Raw genomic sequence first — 18,252 nt, 5'->3', positions numbered from 1 at the left:
GGTCTGTGGGGGTAATTACAGTCAGTCTCTGCAGATGAACACCAGGAGGAGGAGGAGGGGTTAAGAGATCGGGCGAGCTCCGACAAGCGGGAGTGCGAGCCGAGGGGTGTTAGCGCACATTGCTAGCGCCACTGGAATTCTGACATGTCACCACACGGAATGCGAGGACACATTCTAGAAGCACACTGCCTTGAGTAGCCCCTGCTGCTGCTGCACAAAAACACCACCCGGGATCCCAACACACATATGGACATCAACACCACAAACGAACATACAATGCCAACACCTGGAATACAGTGCAACAGTCGGGCAACACACAGCAATGCTATGCAATATATGTTTGAAACAAGCCTCCTTCATTATTGAGTTGCAGTGGTTAATAACAGTGCTGGGTTTAAGACGCTGCTCTGCCTGCAGAGAACCACATCACATGTGTATGGGGGTAGGAGTACTTACCGGCTCTCTTCGGAGTTGAATAAAAAACTGTTTACATTTAAAAGATATTTTTACAATCTTCAACCTAGAAAAGGGAGAGAGAGAGAAAAATATGGGTTACACAACGCTTCACAGCTCGCCCCCATTTTCAAAGCAAATTCATCCTTCAGGAGTAAGAGAGAGAGAGTGAGAATGTGTGTGTGTGTGTGTGTGTCGTGAATGAGGCACTCATCTTTTCCTGACCCATTTCAGAACATCTCCTCAAAGCGTGACTCAGACACACACACACACACACACACACACACACACACATACTCTAAATAGATTTGCTGCTATTACAATCTGACACAGTTCATGAGTAACATTCCTTTTTGAGCATGCTATTAGTTTTGTGGGAACACACTCCAATCCCCTGTGGACATCGGAACCATACACTCCGCTCGATCCCCCGACACCAACACACACACATTTAAGAAATCATAACTGCCTCTACAGCAATATCAATTCTGACACAAACTGTCCGACAGTGAATTTAACCGACTGGAGACTGCATGCTGTGTGTGTGTGTGTGTGTGTGAGTCAGAGTTTTGTGTGTGTGTGTGTGTGTGTGTGTGTGGTGGAGATGAGTGGCTGCTGAGAGATCCCTGGGCACTTGGCGAGGGAAGTGGCCTCAGTGTGTGTGTGTGTGTGTGTGTGTGTGCGCGCTGTGCTGGTAATCAATATTTCATCAGCACTCCCCATCTGGGCTGTGGTGGGGCCCTAGTTGATCTAACTGGGATTAAAGCGCCACCATTACACTGCTGTCCAAATGTCGACACCCAGAGAGAGAGAGAGACAGAGTGTGTGTGAATGGGTGTGCAAGAGAGCGAGAGAGAGTGGGGGGAATGTGTGTGTGTCGTAAGGGATAGTGTGACAGTACGCAAGTGTGTGTATATTTGAGAAAGATAGTTTGTGTGTGTGTGTGTGTGTGTGTCTGTGACCATGCTCTAGTGGCTTCTGTCCACTTTCTGGTTCAAAGGAGAGGAGCAACTCTCTTTCTGTGTTGAAGTGTGTGTGTGTGAGTCAATGTGTCTGCTTTTTTGGTGTGGTTTTACAGTAGCAAAGGCTGGCCATGAAGGAAAAGAGAGAAGCCATGCAATTTTCATGTGAATGTGTGTTTTCAAGGTATCTTTTAATCTGAAGTAAGCAATTCCTGATAAAAAGGAGACACAATGCTGTACTGAGAGGAGCTCTTTCACGTCTGCTGTATTTGTGTGTGTGTGTGTGTGTGTGTGTGTGTGTGTGTGTGTGTGTGTTTAGAGCCTGGTTGTTTGTGAAGGGCATGGGATCAAGCAGTAGGCCTGGAAAAGCCATTTCCCCCAAAAACTGCCTTCACTGGTGTGTGTGTGTGTGTGTGTGTGTGTGTGTGTGTGTGTGTGTGTGTGTGTGTGTGTGTGTGTGTGTGTGTAGTAATTTTGGTGCTGGTTTGGGTCTGGCAAGCTCAGGGTTCCCTCTCAAAATACTCTCCACAAACACACACACAGACGAGTCATCCCAGGCGCCCATAAAGGGCTTTTCTAAAACTTCTCCTGCCCCTCCTAGTTCTCCTGCCCTTCCCTTCTAGTTCTGCCCTCACTCTGCCCCTTCAACATTGGATCACTTTGGGTTTCACACACACACACATTGAAACTCGCAGGGGGTCAACAATGTCCGATAAAATACTAAAAAATAGTTTTCAAAACACTGCTGACCCATCCAACTATCATTTATTATGACATGTCCTCATTCAAGGTTCAAGCATCTGTATGTCACTAATATATATCCTCACACATAATTTAATACACACACAGACACACACACAGACACACACAGACACACACACTTCATTTTTCTACCCAGAATGTTATGTTAGCCTGAATGGCAGTGGTAGAATCAGAGTAGCGTTTGAAAGTGTTTGTTGTGACATTGATGAGTGGTGGCGTGACTGGCGGCAGAGATGCACTCACCATGGAAAGTAGTTGATTCGTACCCTGTTCTTGTGAATGGCAATCCCAGCGGACATCACCCCAATTAAAATCTCAGTGCTACTTTGATCCTGAGGAAGGGTGAAAAAACAAATTAGGATTAAATGAGAGCGCACGAGAGAGAGAAAGAGAGAGAGAGAGAGGTATAGATCAGGATTTGTATGTTATCTTTTAAAAGTTATTGAACTGAATTGATTAGGTCACTAGCGGTGCTATATCATATCACTGAACTCCTGGCTGTAAATGCTCCTTTTCATTTTATTAAAGCTGTCAGGTGGTGTGTGTGTGAGATGTGTGGCATATATGTGAGGTGAGTTTAGGATGTAGCCTGAGGACACAAAGCTTAAGGAGCAGAACTGTATGTGTATGTGTGAGTGTGCGTGTGTCTGTGTGTGTGTGTGTGTGTGTGAGAGAGAGAGAGAGAGTGTCATTTTCCCGCGTTCCATAGCAGTTATACACATCCAGACTTATGCTGTTCCAGCTGCATAGCTTCTGTCAAGTGCATGTTAGCACGCATGCATGCCAGTGTGTGTGTGCGTGTGTATGAAAAGGAGACACAGAGTGAGTGCGTGTGTGGCTTGGAGTGCATTTCTGAGGGTCTGTAGGTGTGTGCGCGCGTGCGTGCTTGTGTGTGTGTGTGTGCATACACTCACCCTTGCATAGTGCAATTCCACCCCATACAGCTCCAGTGTCCGCGCTGTGTTCAGATAATTAAACTCTGCTTCTGCAGGAGATAGTCCACTACAGGAGAGGGAGAGAGGGAGGGAGAGGGAGGAGAGGAGAGAGGGAGGGTAAGAGATAGCGATACAGTGGGAGAAGGAGTTGGTCAGTCAATCAGCTGGAAATGGTGAAATGGTGCAGGAGAACGACAAAAAGCAAGTGAGAGCATTCAGTAGAGAGACAGAGACAGCAACTAGACACACAGAATGAGCTACAGAGAGGCTGTGTGTGTATGTGAGCGAGTGAGAATGTGTGTGAGTGCTTTTGTCTGCGAGAGAGAGAGAGAGAGAAAAAGAGAGAAAGAGAGAGAGAGAGACTGGTCATTCACACAGCCGGGAGAAACAGGAGCACCAGCTCACTTCCACTGAGCAGCAAACAATGAGCCGCCTTGTTCTGGCAGAGCAGGAGGCCTGAGTGTGTGTGTGCGTGCGTGCGTGCGTCTTCAGCTGTGTCCCTTCTTTTCGTTTCACAGACCTGCTCATTTACACACAACACATGGACGGGTAACACACACACACACACAAAATATCCAGCAGCAGGTACACAATGTGGGGCGTTTCAGAAACAACATCTGTGGGAAAGAGTGTGTGTGAGTGTGTGTGTGTGTGTGTTGTTTCGCTTACTTGTGCTGCTGGTGCAGCTTAGCGATCTCCTTCTCAAAATCCTGCGGTGGGTTGGGGATGAAGTTATATTCCGAGAGGTAGCCAGGCAAGTGCTCGGAGTGGCTATAATCTCCCAGCTCGGCTGCAAGGCAAACACAACAGAGTGTGTGAGACTGAGAGAAATGGAGAGAGATGGAGTGAAAGGGTGTGTGTGTGTGTGTCTGTGATATGCAGACAGTGATTATTGTGCGTGTGGCACAATGAATCTTTTGGCCATAATGACTCATCTCGAATAAGCAGACTGGCTCATTGGACATAAATCTCCATAGCATTGAGTTGGGCAACACACACACACACACACAGCTTGCCGTTTGCTCTTTGCCCCTCTCCCTTCTGTTTCATCTTATCAGTTTTTAAAGTGGAATGAGCAAAGCTGCCTGATCTGCCATCTGAGGAGCTCTTCCTCCCACGTCTGTGTGTGTAAGTGTGTGTGTGTGCGTGTATGTAAGTGTGTGTGTGTGTGTGTGCAGTTGCTGGTTAAGGGTGTGATGAGCCATTCATATGCAGTAATGGCCCACTTTACAGAATCAATTAATAAACACAAGCTCTTAGCCACTGTTTCAAACCCGCCAGTATTACTGACCGCCTTAAACACAACAGTGTGTGTGTGTGTGTGTGTGTGTGTGTGTGTGTGTGTGTGCGAGAGATTGACGCTTCTTGTGTTGCATTGACAAACGCCCGTCTTTAGAAACCACACGTTGGACCCTCCTTTTTTACATTCTATTCATCAAACCCGAGGCTCGTCCACCGATGTGTGTAGAACTCATCCATCGTGTTCTACAGTCTATGTGTGTAGAACTCATCCATCGTGTTCTACAGTCTATGGGCTCATCTCGTAGTTGCCGCTTTTCTACGCCCCCGCTAATGTAATTTGCAGTGCCCACAACGGAATGGCATCATTCAGTCACCAGCGCAGTTGAATCAATCATGGGGGACACAATATTCAAAGTCTGTTGTTTATCTGTAATGATACCCTCTCTAAGTATGAATATATTAGTTATTAAGTAAATAAGCCCTTTATTTATATAGCCCATTTTTTATGCATAGTGCAACCCAATGCGCTTGGACAAAGACAGTGCAAACACACAATACTAAGTCCATGGGCACTGGCCAGTGATGATTTTCCTGGTGTGGAAAACACACAACATGGTGCTCTTGAATCAGCTATTAGCTTCCATCTTGAACATTCCCAGTATTTTCCCTGCCACTGATAACATTAGCTACCAGCCTCCATCTTGAACATTCCCAGTATTTTCCCTGCCACTGATAACAGCAGCTATTAGCTTCCATCTTGGCCTTCACAGCAGCTCATCAGGGTTAAGGCACAGGCAGCAGAGACATGAGGAAGCATACTCATGAATATTACTCAGAGTGACTCACACTGCCCACAGTACATACGGAAACAACAGGGGACCAAAAAGGAAGGAGTGGCGGAAAAGCACATGTTCTGAGAGGAAACATCAGGAAGACAGATATGTGTGTGTGTGTGTGTGTGTTGGCAGAAATATTACTCCTGTGTGTGTGCGTTATAGAGCGTTTCACACCCTCGCAAACGTGTCACTCACACTACCACTTGTGTCTGCTCCCCCGTGACCACATCACACACACACACACACACACACACACACACAGACAGAGTGCAGAAGGGGGTGTACCAACCACAAAGCATTTTTGTAAAAAAACAGACATAATACTGATTCTCCCCTTCCCCCATGAACACAAGAATCGGGGTCAATCTGCATACAAAAGACTAACACACACATTCACAGATAACTAAAAGATTAGGGACACACACACACAGAAATTCTTTCTGTGTCCATTACTTATTCATGTGGGCCTTGAACTCTAGTTGAGGGCATTAAAACGTTACACTCAATCAATGTGTGCGTTATGTAAACATGTCAAGGACTGTTATTTCCTCGTAACGCACGGTGCTCCTGAAAAGTGGAGAAAGATGTGATTGAGCTGCTGGAGCATGCGGGGGAGTGAAGATCTCACCACCGAGGTCAACACACATATCAACTCATGCTTCTTCGTCACGGCCAGCAGTGCGTGTATACGTGTGTGTGTGTGTGTGTGTGTGTGTGTACTTACACTGAACAGCAGTGCGTGTAGACTGTCTGTGTGTGTGTGTAGGGTGTGTGTGTGTGTGTGTGTGTGTGTGTGTGTGTGTGTGTATATACACTTACACTGAACAGCATAAGAGGCCAGAAGAGCGGCAGTATTGTGAGGACAGGGCAACCTGATGGATGGAGGGAGGGAGAGAGAGAATGAATGAATGAGAGAGAGAAATAAAAGGCAAGATGCACACATATATACAATCAGATTACTGGCTGCATTAAAAACAAGCATTCATTGAAGACAAAAATAGATTTCACTGATTAGACTGTTTTGATTTGTTTCTAGTAGAGATGCACCGATTGCAATTTTCTGGGCCGATACCGATTTCCGATTTTTCATAGAGTTTGACCTGCCGATACCGACATTTTTAGCCGATTCGATTTCATTTCTTCTAACCATTTTACAGCACACACACAAATAGTTATTTTCTATCTTTTCTTTGATAGAACATGTTAATATAGACGGTAATCAACTTATCAATGATGAAATGGCTGTTAAAAAAAATGGAACCGTGAGCAGACAGATTCTTTTCAAGTCTAACTTCAGATGCAGTAGGCTATCAAATTATGGATTGTTAAGTTATGGAACACCCATTTTATGCTTCTCACATCCAATATCCAACTAAAGATTTAAGAACAATTTTCATGATACATTTGAACATACTACCATGTAACATATTGTCATATGCATTGATGAATTTATGGAGGGCGAGGGAAAAGTGGTAGCAGCCTAGGCTATCACGCAAAACACAGGGAAGAAGTGCTAATAGCGATTAGGTGCTCCACCATATGAAAACAGTGCACGCCTGTTTTGGCGGTGAAAAAAAAATTAAATCCAAATTCGTTAAATGCATCAATTAGGCTATAGAAACTTTCAGAGACCACTGATTCAGTATTCAGAGCATCAGTTTTCTTCATTGTAGGCTACTATGTCAAAAGCAACTTTAACGCTTTGTTTGCCTTTCTAATAGGCTATCGCTTGTTCACTTTCATGACATCCACTTCTCAATCTGCTAGACTAGGGTATTTTAAGGCATAGCCGCAGTCTCACGATGCAGTAAATAGTTAGAGTATTTTTTTTCAGTGGAGTAGAACTACTAGGGCTACTGTATGTCGCTGCTTGTTGACATCTTTGATTATTTTAATATCGCAGTCGCTTATCTCCGCTCAGCAGGCTTGTGGTTCAGCTGTGGGCACACAATTAGCGGCAGTGACGGGCGATGATGAGCCGGCGTTTACGTAGCCTAATGAAGTGACAGCTTAGTAAATTCCACGCAGTAGGCCAATCGGTAAAGCACAGCGCTTGCTGCATAGAAAAACTCACTAGCCTATTAGCTTTCTTTGTAGTAGCCCTACATCCAGCCCTGAGTGTTGGCCTGGTTGCTAGCTTCTTCAAACTTTGCAAACTCAGCTGGGTGTTGTTACAATTGGCGGGCGCGACGAAAGTGTATTTGACCGCATAAAATCGGGCATGTCTCAGACTGACCGGGCCGGTCGCCGGTCATGGCCGATCACGTGAAAATCGGCAGATTCCGGTCACCAGCCGATCTATCGGGTGCATCTCTAGTTTCTGGATTAAAATGCCTTTCTAAAAGTCATGTTTACAACAAAAGAACATTCTGAAATGAAGATAAACTACTGTAAACAGAAAACAACTCTCTAAACCTCAAGCTAGAAGTTGACAGACTTTGACTTTTAAGTTTCCTTTATTATCAAACAAAAGGAAACCAACCAATAATACCCCCAGACACACACACACAATAACTCCAATAACTCACCTCCCACTGAGAATGTCCTGCTTGAGCTGCAGAAAGTACAGGTACCTGTATAAACACACACACACACACACACACACACACACACACAATTACGGTGTCATCAGTATGATTCAGCAGAACTAAGAGTGTGTTAAATCTGATATGCATGAGGGCTGTTACAAGTCAAAGGAACATACAAAACAAGCAGCAGATTAGCCATGGGCAAGGCTTCACTGCACTCTAAATAAGGGCGTGAGAGGGACGCAGAACCAGGTGGCTTAAAGGAGAATTCCGGAGATTTTTCACACTCTCTAAAAACATGCCCCCAGAGTGTAGCACTGATCATGCCCCCAGAGTGTAGCACTGTAGCTGCCTGGCTGCTATAGCTGCCTGGCTGCAGCAACTTGAGCTTGGTAGCACCGATTGTTTTCATTTTATTTCATATCGACAGTACTCAGTGACCTCGAGGAATGGAGATCTATGTGAAAAATCGCCAGAGTTTTCCTTTAAGAGCATGGTCGTGACCTAGGGAGTGAAATGCATGGTCGCGACCTAGGAAGTGAAATGCATGGTCGTGACCTAGGAAGTGAAAGGCATAAAGGTCATCAGTGGCTTTATAGTATACCTTGTATACTCTTCCTGAAGTTTGCCCGGGTCACTGACAAAAAACTTGACCCTGAAATTCAAACTATGCGGAGACCCTCCTGAAAGACAAAGAGCAGAAGAGAAAATGAAACCACTTGATCTGTTCACCTTGAAAGATAGAGAGGTGTTAAGAGACGAGTTTAAAAAAAAAAAACACACACACACACACACACAGACGTGCGTGATCGCTTCTTATTGCCAGGTGCGACTTACTTTTTAATTGCTTCCTGATGGGCTTGTTTGGATCCAGCCACCTCTGTAAAACATGAACAGACAAGGAATCAAATCAAAAACTCTCCTGGAGAGGGTGTGTGTGTGTGTGTGTGTGTGTGTGTGTGTGTGTGTGTGTGTGTGTGTGTAAAATCACTCCATTACAACCTAATCTATTACAAATCCGTTATTGCGGATGCTCTGATGAAAGGAGTTTGTGTGTGTGTGTGTGTGAGAGAGAGAGTGTATGTGGGTGTGTGCGATGCCTCTCCTGGTAGGAAACCCATCCCCATTTGTTCCCTCTTTCAGACATGAAAGCCAGAAAGATTAATGAAATTGGATGAATAATTCAGGAAAGCGTGTGTGTGTGTGTGTGTGTGTGTGTGTGTGTGTGTGTGTGTGTGTGTGTGTGTGTGTGTGTGTGTGTGTGTGTGTGAGGCTCAGCCAATCAGGCTGCAGACGGGTGTAAAGAGGGCGTGGTTATGGGGGGAGGTGGTCACTGGGGGCTGGAAGGTTCATGGTGCAGAGGATCATGAGAAAGGACAGGACTTGCATGCTGGGTAAGGTGGAGTTGGCCTGTCAACCATAAGTATTTTTGCTGGATGACACCATTTTAGACCATTTTATGCTAACCACACAATAATGCAACAACCACAACAACTGGTTCTGCTTGTACATTACCGAAACCAGCCAATGGAGAAAACTGGTGTGTGTGTGTGTGTGTGTGTGTGAGTGAGAGTGAGAGACTTACCTGGCTGTCGGAGGTGTCGTCAGCCAGCAGGAGGCCGAAGTAGTCCCGCTCTGTCAGCTCGAGGTGCTTAAACACTAGATCCAGCAGGACCTGTCCCTGATCGTGCTTCTGTAGGAAGGGGGAGAGAAGGGGTATGAAAGTGAGGGTGGCAGGGAGGGAAAGGAGGGGAGGGAGAAAGAAAGACAATTTAGCTGGTCTGTCCTGGAAAATCCATTATCCCGTAAAAGACATGTAATATCTGGTTTCAAAACAAAACCAGCCACATGCAACAATCCTAGCCTGACCACAAGAAGTCACACGGAGCACTGAACCATTTAGAGAGCAGTCCGAGTCATGGGGGGGGGGTTTGGTATGCACTGAGAGAGGAGAAACCAATGGCTAGGAGAGGAGAACAGACAGAAGAGGAGGGGAAATGGAGGAGAGAAAAGAGAGGAAGAGGAGAAATGGAGGAGAGAAAAGAGAGGAAGAGAGAGGAGAAATGGAGGAGGTAAGAAGAGAAGGAGAGAGAAATGGAGGAGGTTAGAAAAGAGGGAAGAGAGGAGAAATGGAAAAGGTCAGAAAGGAAAAAGGGATGAGAGTGGTGGAAGAAAAGAGGAGGTGTGAGGAGGTGAAATGCACATGCACTGGTGGCGGCCCCAACACTCTCATGTGAATGACCACACGGGCAGGCTGCCATAGCGAGGGCCGGAGTCAAGTGGAACACACAGCAGAGCGGAACACGCGCCCGAGTGGAGTGGAACACAGGGCAGAGCGGAACACGCGGCCGAGTGGAGTGGAACACAGGGCAGAGCGGAACACGCGGCCGAGTGGAGTGGAACACAGGGCAGAGCGGAGCCTAGCACAGGGAGAGTAATGGGAAGTGACACGGAGAACAGGGCGCAGACGACCTCAGGGCTCACGGCCGTCTCCTGCTGTCCCCTGACAGATGAAGCCTGCCAGTGCGCTCAACTCAGAAGCTAACGCACGCTCACTCCTCCACCAACGCACGCTCGCTACACCACCACCAACGCACACTCCACCACCAACGCACACTCCACCACCAACGCACACTCCACCACCAACGCACACTCCACCACCAACGCACACTCCACCACCAACGCACACTCCTCCACCACCAACACACTCCACCACCAACACACACTCCTCCACCAACACACACTCCTCCACCAACACACACTCCTCCACCACCACCTCCACCACACACACTCCTCCACCAACACACACTCCTCCACCAACACACTCCTCCACCAAACCCTTGGTTAGTATGCGACTCCTCTCCTCTGCAGCCCGAGGACAACTGAAGGGGAGAGAAGGAGAAATGGGAGGAGATGGAGGTGCGAATGGAGGGAGAAATGGAGGTTGGGATGAAGGGATAGAGAAAGCAACAGAGGAAGGAATGGAGAGACAGGAACCGCTGGGTGGAGGAAGTAGGAAAATGCCCTTCATGCAGGAGCTAAATCGCTCCCCCACAGGACGTCTAGAAAAAGGGGGAAGCTGTGTGGCCTGGGGAGTTCTGTTCAGCGTTGTCAAAAATAACACACACACAAACAGACACACATCCACAGTCTCAGGGGAACTCTAGTCCCGTGTCTGAGATGGAGTGTCTGTGGTTGATGAGATGTTCAGACTGGATTGGTGTGAATTCTCGTTCAGTTCCTGGTTTCCACTGGCCTCTTACGTGCTCACGCAGAGAGGAAAAAACATGTTTGCTTCCTCTGCAAACTCTCACTATGGCAACAGGACCCAGCAGTTCTCCTAAAAAAAATGTGCCAGCTCACAGGCCCTCAGGCCGCGCTGGACATGCCAAAGAGCAACCACACACAGCAGGTGGACTCCCTCCCTCCCTCCCCTCCCTCCCTCCCTCTCTGTGTGTGTGTGGGGTTGGTGGTATAGGAGTTGTCCACCACTGCAAAAGGTCATGTGTGTGCCTGCGAGGGAAGAGACGGGACACGTACTGGATGTCAGGCTCCGTTGTGCCAACCTACGCTGGGTTCTACAGCAGCTCTCCAGCATTCCCTGAGATGCTGGAGGGCTTCTGCGCCCTTGCCAGGGAGAGTGAGGTGGCAACAACATCACCCAGGTATAAATCACCTTCTTCACCAGCCTGGTATAAATCACGCCCGAATTCACAGGGGTTTGGCGCGCTCTATGGGGGACTGTTCCAAATTATTGTAGGGTGTGAGGTCAGAACAAACTTTAAACGTCACGTAGCTAGATTGTTTCCCTCTGCGCTTGGATGAAAGGGTCAGCTAAGTGATTAAACATATATACATGTATAATATATTACATATACATGTAACTGTGTCAGTTATTCATATCTACATATGCATTTAGTTAAAGGGATATTATGCAGTTTCAGGTATTTTTGGCGACTGTAGAGCACCCCCTAGTCACAATATATTTATATTTTAATTTGTCGTTGTAAATAGCCTGCTCCTCATGGCTTGTTCCCCCTGTAAACAATGAAAATGCTTTTGTTGTGGAAACGACAGGCAAAAATCTCGGAACAGCTATAGCTACTGCTGTTCTGTTTGGAAACCCACGTTGCCCACATACCGCCTAGATGGCCATTCCAGATGGGCATTGCAGTAGCAGAATCTAAAGCACTAGTATAACCTAGCCCAGCCTCTCTCAAACTTCTTTGACCTGAGTCATGTAAGACTTTGGGGTTATAGGTCGTTTCAGACACACAGACCTAGCCTCCCTGACAAAACTGATCAGGCCCTGAGGAGACATTTCATTACCAGGGAAAGTTAATGAATTATCGGAACTGAATTCAGCACCTCGTATGCAGACTGGATGGCACGGGAGCCTAAGTAAGGCTTCGGCCGTTCAGATGTTATCAGTGTCTGAGTGAAACGCTGACTGGAATTTCCTGCTGGTTGAAAGAGCCATTGACTGTCAGTATAATTGGCGGGTTGGTGCCTAGCGCACATTCCAGCTTTGATATTCAACATTAAAGGGGAAACGACTGCGGCTAGCCTACGCCTGGGGCTCTGCTAACCCAGCGCAAGCTAACTTGCCCAATTTAGCTCATCTGGGGGCATCCTCCATTCTAGGCCTTTTCCTGCCTCTGAACCTATAAGAACATGAGGAGTTTGCTGAGCCAAAGTCTTTTTGTCTCTTCTTTTAAAGTTGTTTAAAGTCAACTTTTTTTTTATCCTTTAACAGATGCGACAGTGAAGGGCCAGGAAATTACCTCAGGTCGGACTAGAACCTGGGTCTACATGGATAGTGCCTGACCCCACCTCACCAGAGTAGCATTTCAAGTCGCAGCCTCAACTGAACTACGGCAAAAACAACCTGCATTTATAGAACACTTTATCAAGACGGCTAAAGTGCTTAACAGTAAAGGGGGAACCCTCACTAACCACCGCCAATATGTAGCATCCACCTGGGTGATGCATTGCAGCCATTATGCGCCAGAACACTTACCACACACCAGCTTGAGGTGAACAGTGAGGGAATGACTGGGAATTCAGCCAGGACACCGGGGAAGCCCATACTCTTTTGTGATAAGGGCCATGGGAGCTTTAATAAATCACAGTGAGTCAGGACCGCTGTGTGGAGTATTTCTGATGAGTCGTTAAACAAAAGGTAGCCATACAGACTAATTTCTCCCCACAGGAGCTGCAGGAATGGGGCTGTGCGTGCGAACCCCTTTCCTCTACTGCTCCACCCCGCTCCTCTGGAGCTCACAGCCAGCCAGGCAGGCAGCGCTGGGACCCTGTCTGGAGATCTTTACCCAGGGAACCAGGCAGGCAGGGGGGAAGGTCTCTTCCCAGGGAGGCAGTGTTGGGCCCCAGTCTGGAGGTCTCTGCTGGGCCCTGGTCTGGAGTCTCTGCTGGGCCCTGGTCTGGAGTCTCTGCTGGGCCCTGGTCTGGAGTCTCTGCTGGGCCCCGGTCTGGAGTCTCTGCTGGGCCCCAGTCTGGAGTCTCTGCTGGGCCCCAGTCTGGAGTCTCTGTTGGGCCCCAGTCTGGAGTCTCTGCACAGCGCAAGCTTTTTATATCCACCTCTCGCTTCCAGCTGTCTTGCAGCTGCCTAAAAGCATCAGGGCAATGTGCAAATGCAGGCTTTCTGAACCACTGGTAATACATAATTCACACGCAGTCGAGTGAGGGAGTGAGGCAAGCAGAGCACACACACACACAGGAAAAGTGGCTCATTTGCAGTCCCCTGCTGCTGGCAGCTGTTGATGCAAGTGGGGTTGATGGAGGGGGTGAAAGGGCAGGATTAAAGCTGATTTGGCCAAAGGATGGAGGTGGAAGAGGAAGAATAGAAGGAGGCTGAGGATGAGGGAGAGGAGGAGGCAGAGGATGAGGAGGAGGAAGAAGACAAGCAGAATAGGACAAAGAGGAGGTTGAAGAGGAAGAGCAGAAGGAGGCAGAGGAGGAGGAGGAAAAGGAGGAGGAAGAGGAGAGGAAGACAAAGAGGAGGATGCAGAGAATGAGGTGGAAGAGGAGGAGGAAGAGGAGGATGCAGAGAACGAGGTGGAAGAGGAGGAGGAAGAGGAGGATGCAGAGAACGAGGTGGGTGAGGAGAAGGACGACAAAGAGGAGGAGGAGGCGGAGGCTGAAGAGAGGGCTTCAGAGGACAAGGGGGACGTGACCCGCTATAGTTCCAAAACAGGACCAGTCTGAGCTGGTAGCTTTGCCATCAACGAGCACCACAGGCATCCAATTAAAACAGTGAAGGAAATAGGAGGAAGTTATAGAGAACAGCACGTTTGCGAGGTCCCCGACAGAGGCCGTGAGTCTGTGTGATTTCTGCTCTCTCTTCAATCAGAGCTACACCAGGGGGGTGGGTCACACCGGCAGAAAACGGTGTTTTGCTCTGATTTCATATCGATCTTCACTGTTGACCCTCAAGCTCTGACCCCGGAGGCCCTTGTCTGGCAGGCTGCGCTCTGCAGGAAGTGTGCTCTGAAATATACAGGACGTTTTAGGGGGGAAAGGCACGCAGCCATGGGAGCACCTTGTGTTGTGTATAAATAAGTGAGCAGAGCATGAGTGTGTGTGGGCTAAATAAGACTCAGGCTGCACACTGGGCTCGCCATAGCCCAGCAGTGGGGGAGGGGACACTCGCGCTCTCCTCTCTCCCTCCCCCTCCCCTCTCCTCTTTCCCTCCCTCAGCCTCTCTCTCCCTTCCTCTCTTCTTACCTCCCTCTCTGTTTTTACACTCCAGTCTTTATTCTCCTCCTCCTCCATTTATTGCTCATCTTCCCCATTTTCTCTCCCTCCCTCCCTCTCTTCATCTCTACCTCCCTCTCCCTCCCTTGCTACTTCACGTGCTCGTTTTCTACCTCAGTACAGGCCCCCCATCCCCCATCTCCTGCTCAGTCTTCCCTCCCTCTCCCTCCATCCCCATCTTTCTCCCCCCACATTCTCTCTCTTCTCTCCCTCCATCTCCCTCTCCTCTATCTCTCCCTCTTCTCTTCCCTCCATCTCTCCTTCTAATCATCTCTCTCCTCCCTGTCTCCAGTGCGGTGTGTGTCGGGCGGTCCAGCAGTACTGCAGGCTCATGAGGCTCCCCTGGAGGATCAGATTCAGCCAGCGCAGCTCCTGCTAGGCTTAACTGAGCACCATTTCATCTGTATCTCACTCACACACAGACTCATCTCACACACACACAGAGAGACACACAGACAGAAAGAGAGAGAGAGAGAGAGAGAGAGAGAGAGAGAGAGAGAGAGAGAGAGAGAGAGAGAGAGAGAGAGAGAGAGAGAGAGAGAGAGAGAGAGAGAGAGAGAGAGAGAGAGAGAGAGAGAGAGAGAGAGAGAGAGAGAGAGAGAGAGAGAGAGAGAGAGAGAGAGAGGGGCACATACACATTTGCCCGCAAGCCCATTCATCTCAGTCATGTGTCTCCTTGTTCTTCTGTCTGAGTGTGTGTGTTTGTGAGTGTGAGAGAAAGAGTGTGTGTGTGTGTGTGTCGGCGTATGGGCAGCACATATGCTGTGGTAGAACAAGAACAGAATGGCCATACCATCACAAAGACGCACATGGCAAAGTATGTCAGCCGACTTAAATGCTATCTGCGGTGCGCAAACACAAGCACGCACGTACGCACGCACACGTAGGGTCTGGCGTTGGGCTGTAATAATCACGGTCCTGGTACATGATCCTAACATTTGGGTCCCAGCCTCATTGTGAGCAGATTAGAGAGCAGGGCAGAAAGGGGGGCATATCTAGACTGAAACAAAAGAGCCTGGCAGCAGGGGGGTAATGGGGAGATGGGGGGGTAACAGAAGGGAGAGGGGTATCAAAGGGAGCTAGGGTGATGAACGGAGAGGGTGGGGGGGGTATAGGGGTAAAAGAGGGAAGAGACGGGGCGGGAGAGCAAGGTAGAGGGGCAAATGTGGGGAGAGGGGCATCAAGGGCAGCTGCACTCAATTTGATATTTTCATATATCGTTATCGACTCCTTTATCGATAAGAACCTGCAAACACCATGAAAGCACAACAAACAACCAACTAACGATTTCATTTTAAGTTTTGAAAATAAATTAACTGTACAATTGGGCAATACCCAGCCCTAGCATCAAGGGCAGATGGGGTGATTAGGGGAGAGGCAGGAGGGCAGAGGAGGGGGGCAACGTTGGCTAGCTACTATGGTGGGCTACGGGTCTGGCATAACTGGGGCATCCCACACGAGGAAGGGGGGCATATTAAGCCTGGGTACCACCACCAGGTGGTTAGGAGTTAGGACTTCGCCACACACACCAAGAGATTCAATTCAGTGTGTGTGTGAGAGAGAGAGAGAGAGAGAGAGAGAGAGAGAGAGAGAGAGAGAGAGAGAGAGAGAGAGAGAGAGAGAGAGAGAGAGAGAGAGAGAGAGAGAGAGAGAGAGAGAGAGAGAGAGAGAGAGAGAAAGAAAAAGAAAGAAAGAAAGAAAGAAAGAAAGAAAGGAGAGAGAGAGAATATGAGCCGAAAAACATACAGCAATTGTAGTGTATGTTTCCCTGACTGAGTGGCGTTTTAGTGCAATTTTCCCAGTTGGAAATATAGAGGTATCCGAATGGAGCGGTCTTGAACGTGACGATACAGATCAAGTCAGCCACTATGTTAAAATGTCAAGCCTCTGCTACCGCAACGCCGGTATGCTGTATGCAAACAAATACTCACACACAAACGCACTGGAGCAGCATTATACAGGGTTTGCTTGCTTCACTGTAAACAAAAACAGCAGTCATGACAAGAGGTTTTCTTAAGAGCGATATAGCGGGATCACTGTTTAAAAGAAGTGTGTGTGTACGTGTCAGCGAAAGCACACACTAAGGATTCAATGACAGCTGTGAGAGGAATGTACACTGTGAATGGCAGGGGGCATCAGTTAGCAATATGTGTGTGTGGTGGTGGGGGGCTCACAGTCACTTCCACAGTCTACAACAAACAACCAAAATCAACTTGTGCTTAGTGGACTGAGTGTGTGTGTGTGTGTGTGTGTGTGTGTGTGGGGACAGTGCTGGCTGATTTAGAGTGCAATGGTGGTGCTCATGCATGTGTGTACATGCTCAGTGTGAGTATGTGTGCCGGGAAATGCTGTTACTGAGTGCAGCAAAGTTCCTGGTGCGTGTGCATACCTGCTCTCTTTCTCCCACTCTTTCTGTGTGTGTGTGTGTGTGTGTGACACACACAATGCTGTTACTGAGTGCAATGACGCTCCTGTTGCGTGCGTGTGTGTGGGTGTGGGTGGGTGTGTGTGTGTGTATGTGGGTGGGTGTGTGTGTGTGTGTGTACACACAATGCTGTTACTGAGTGCAGTGACGCCCTGTCGCGCGCGGGCGGCGTGCAGCATGTCGGCGCGGCTACGCGTGTGTGTGTGTGTGTGTGTGTGTGTGTGTGTGTGTGTGTGTGTGTGTGTGTGTGTATGTATGTATGTATGTATGTATGTATGTATTGCGTATGTGTGCGTGCATGCGAGTGTGTGCAGTGGTGCTCCTGGTGCGTGTGTGTGCTTGCTCAGCGTGCAGCCCAGGGAAAGGTGGCTCACACTCTGGAATGCTTGGCATCTGAAGGAGCAACAAACACCAGAGACCCCCCTCCCTAATCCAGCAGACACACACACACACACACACACAGGACAAACAGACACACCAATACACACACACACAAACACACTCTGAAAGGACAGACAGAAACATGCATACAAACCCACACACACAAAAAGAGGTGCATGACAGCTTCCCATCAGATAAGCAATATGGAAATCAGCCCTGTGTCTTACCCTCCCACTCTGCCCAGAAAGCCTTTTTTTACACAGCACTACTTCTGACTCCTCCTCTTCCTCACCCACTCACTTTCCCTGGGAGTTTCTATTCAACCATACAACCACACAACCACACACACACACACTACAAGAAGCCATCCCCGTCTTCTAAAAAAGAGGTACGTAAACCTCAGCAGCTGAGGAGACGAAGGGAAACAATGCAACACACACACACACACACACACACACACACACACACACACACACGCACACACGCACGGAGTGTGACGTATATGCCACACGCAATCAACAACACCATAGACTAGAAATAAGATGGACAACACACACCAACTTAGACAATAAGTCTAAACACACACCGAATTCATAATTCTTCAGAAGTTCCACCAACACACATTCAGAATTGTTCCAAGAATGCCCAACTGAAACTTTCCCAGATTAGGTCATCCACTGACATTACTGCTGCTTGCTCAAGTTCCATGGAAGCGCAAAAAGTAAACACCAAGTTAGACAAAGCATGTATGTGTGTTAGGAACAGAGAAAGAGAGAGGGAAAGAGACAGTGTGTGTGTGTGTGTGTGTAGACTCACGTTGACTTTGAAGGCCTGCACAGTGCTGTCCAGCAGGAGAACGTTACAGAGCACCTCAAGGCAGCCCGTCCCAGCATGCAGCCCGATGCTTGGCCGGGATTGTAGTTTCTGCCGGCATGGAGATTGGGAAGCCATTAC

At 48.2% G+C, this 18,252-nt stretch overlaps 1 protein-coding gene across 1 annotated transcript in view; it reads right to left on the bottom strand.

Moving 5' to 3' along the window:
• The window catches only part of ptpn4a (protein tyrosine phosphatase non-receptor type 4a), a 50,396-nt gene extending 32,147 nt beyond the window's left edge, over positions 1–18,249 (bottom strand). The window contains exons 1-10 of the mRNA XM_048235702.1: positions 18,115–18,249; positions 9,304–9,411; positions 8,556–8,598; positions 8,323–8,401; positions 7,719–7,763; positions 6,010–6,062; positions 3,782–3,902; positions 3,092–3,179; positions 2,421–2,509; positions 457–520 (exon numbers count right to left, since the gene is read on the bottom strand). Coding sequence (XP_048091659.1) covers positions 457–520; positions 2,421–2,509; positions 3,092–3,179; positions 3,782–3,902; positions 6,010–6,062; positions 7,719–7,763; positions 8,323–8,401; positions 8,556–8,598; positions 9,304–9,411; positions 18,115–18,249 — 825 coding nt within the window. The remainder of the gene's footprint in view (positions 1–456; positions 521–2,420; positions 2,510–3,091; positions 3,180–3,781; positions 3,903–6,009; positions 6,063–7,718; positions 7,764–8,322; positions 8,402–8,555; positions 8,599–9,303; positions 9,412–18,114) is intronic.
• Between the last annotated feature and the right edge of the window lie 3 nt (positions 18,250–18,252).

This window comes from Alosa alosa, chromosome 23, assembly GCF_017589495.1.
Source record: "Alosa alosa isolate M-15738 ecotype Scorff River chromosome 23, AALO_Geno_1.1, whole genome shotgun sequence".
In the NCBI taxonomy this organism is placed as follows: Eukaryota; Metazoa; Chordata; class Actinopteri; order Clupeiformes; family Clupeidae; genus Alosa; species Alosa alosa.
The sequence above is the reverse complement of the archived record's forward strand: the minus strand, read 5'-3'. Positions and strand labels throughout refer to the sequence as shown.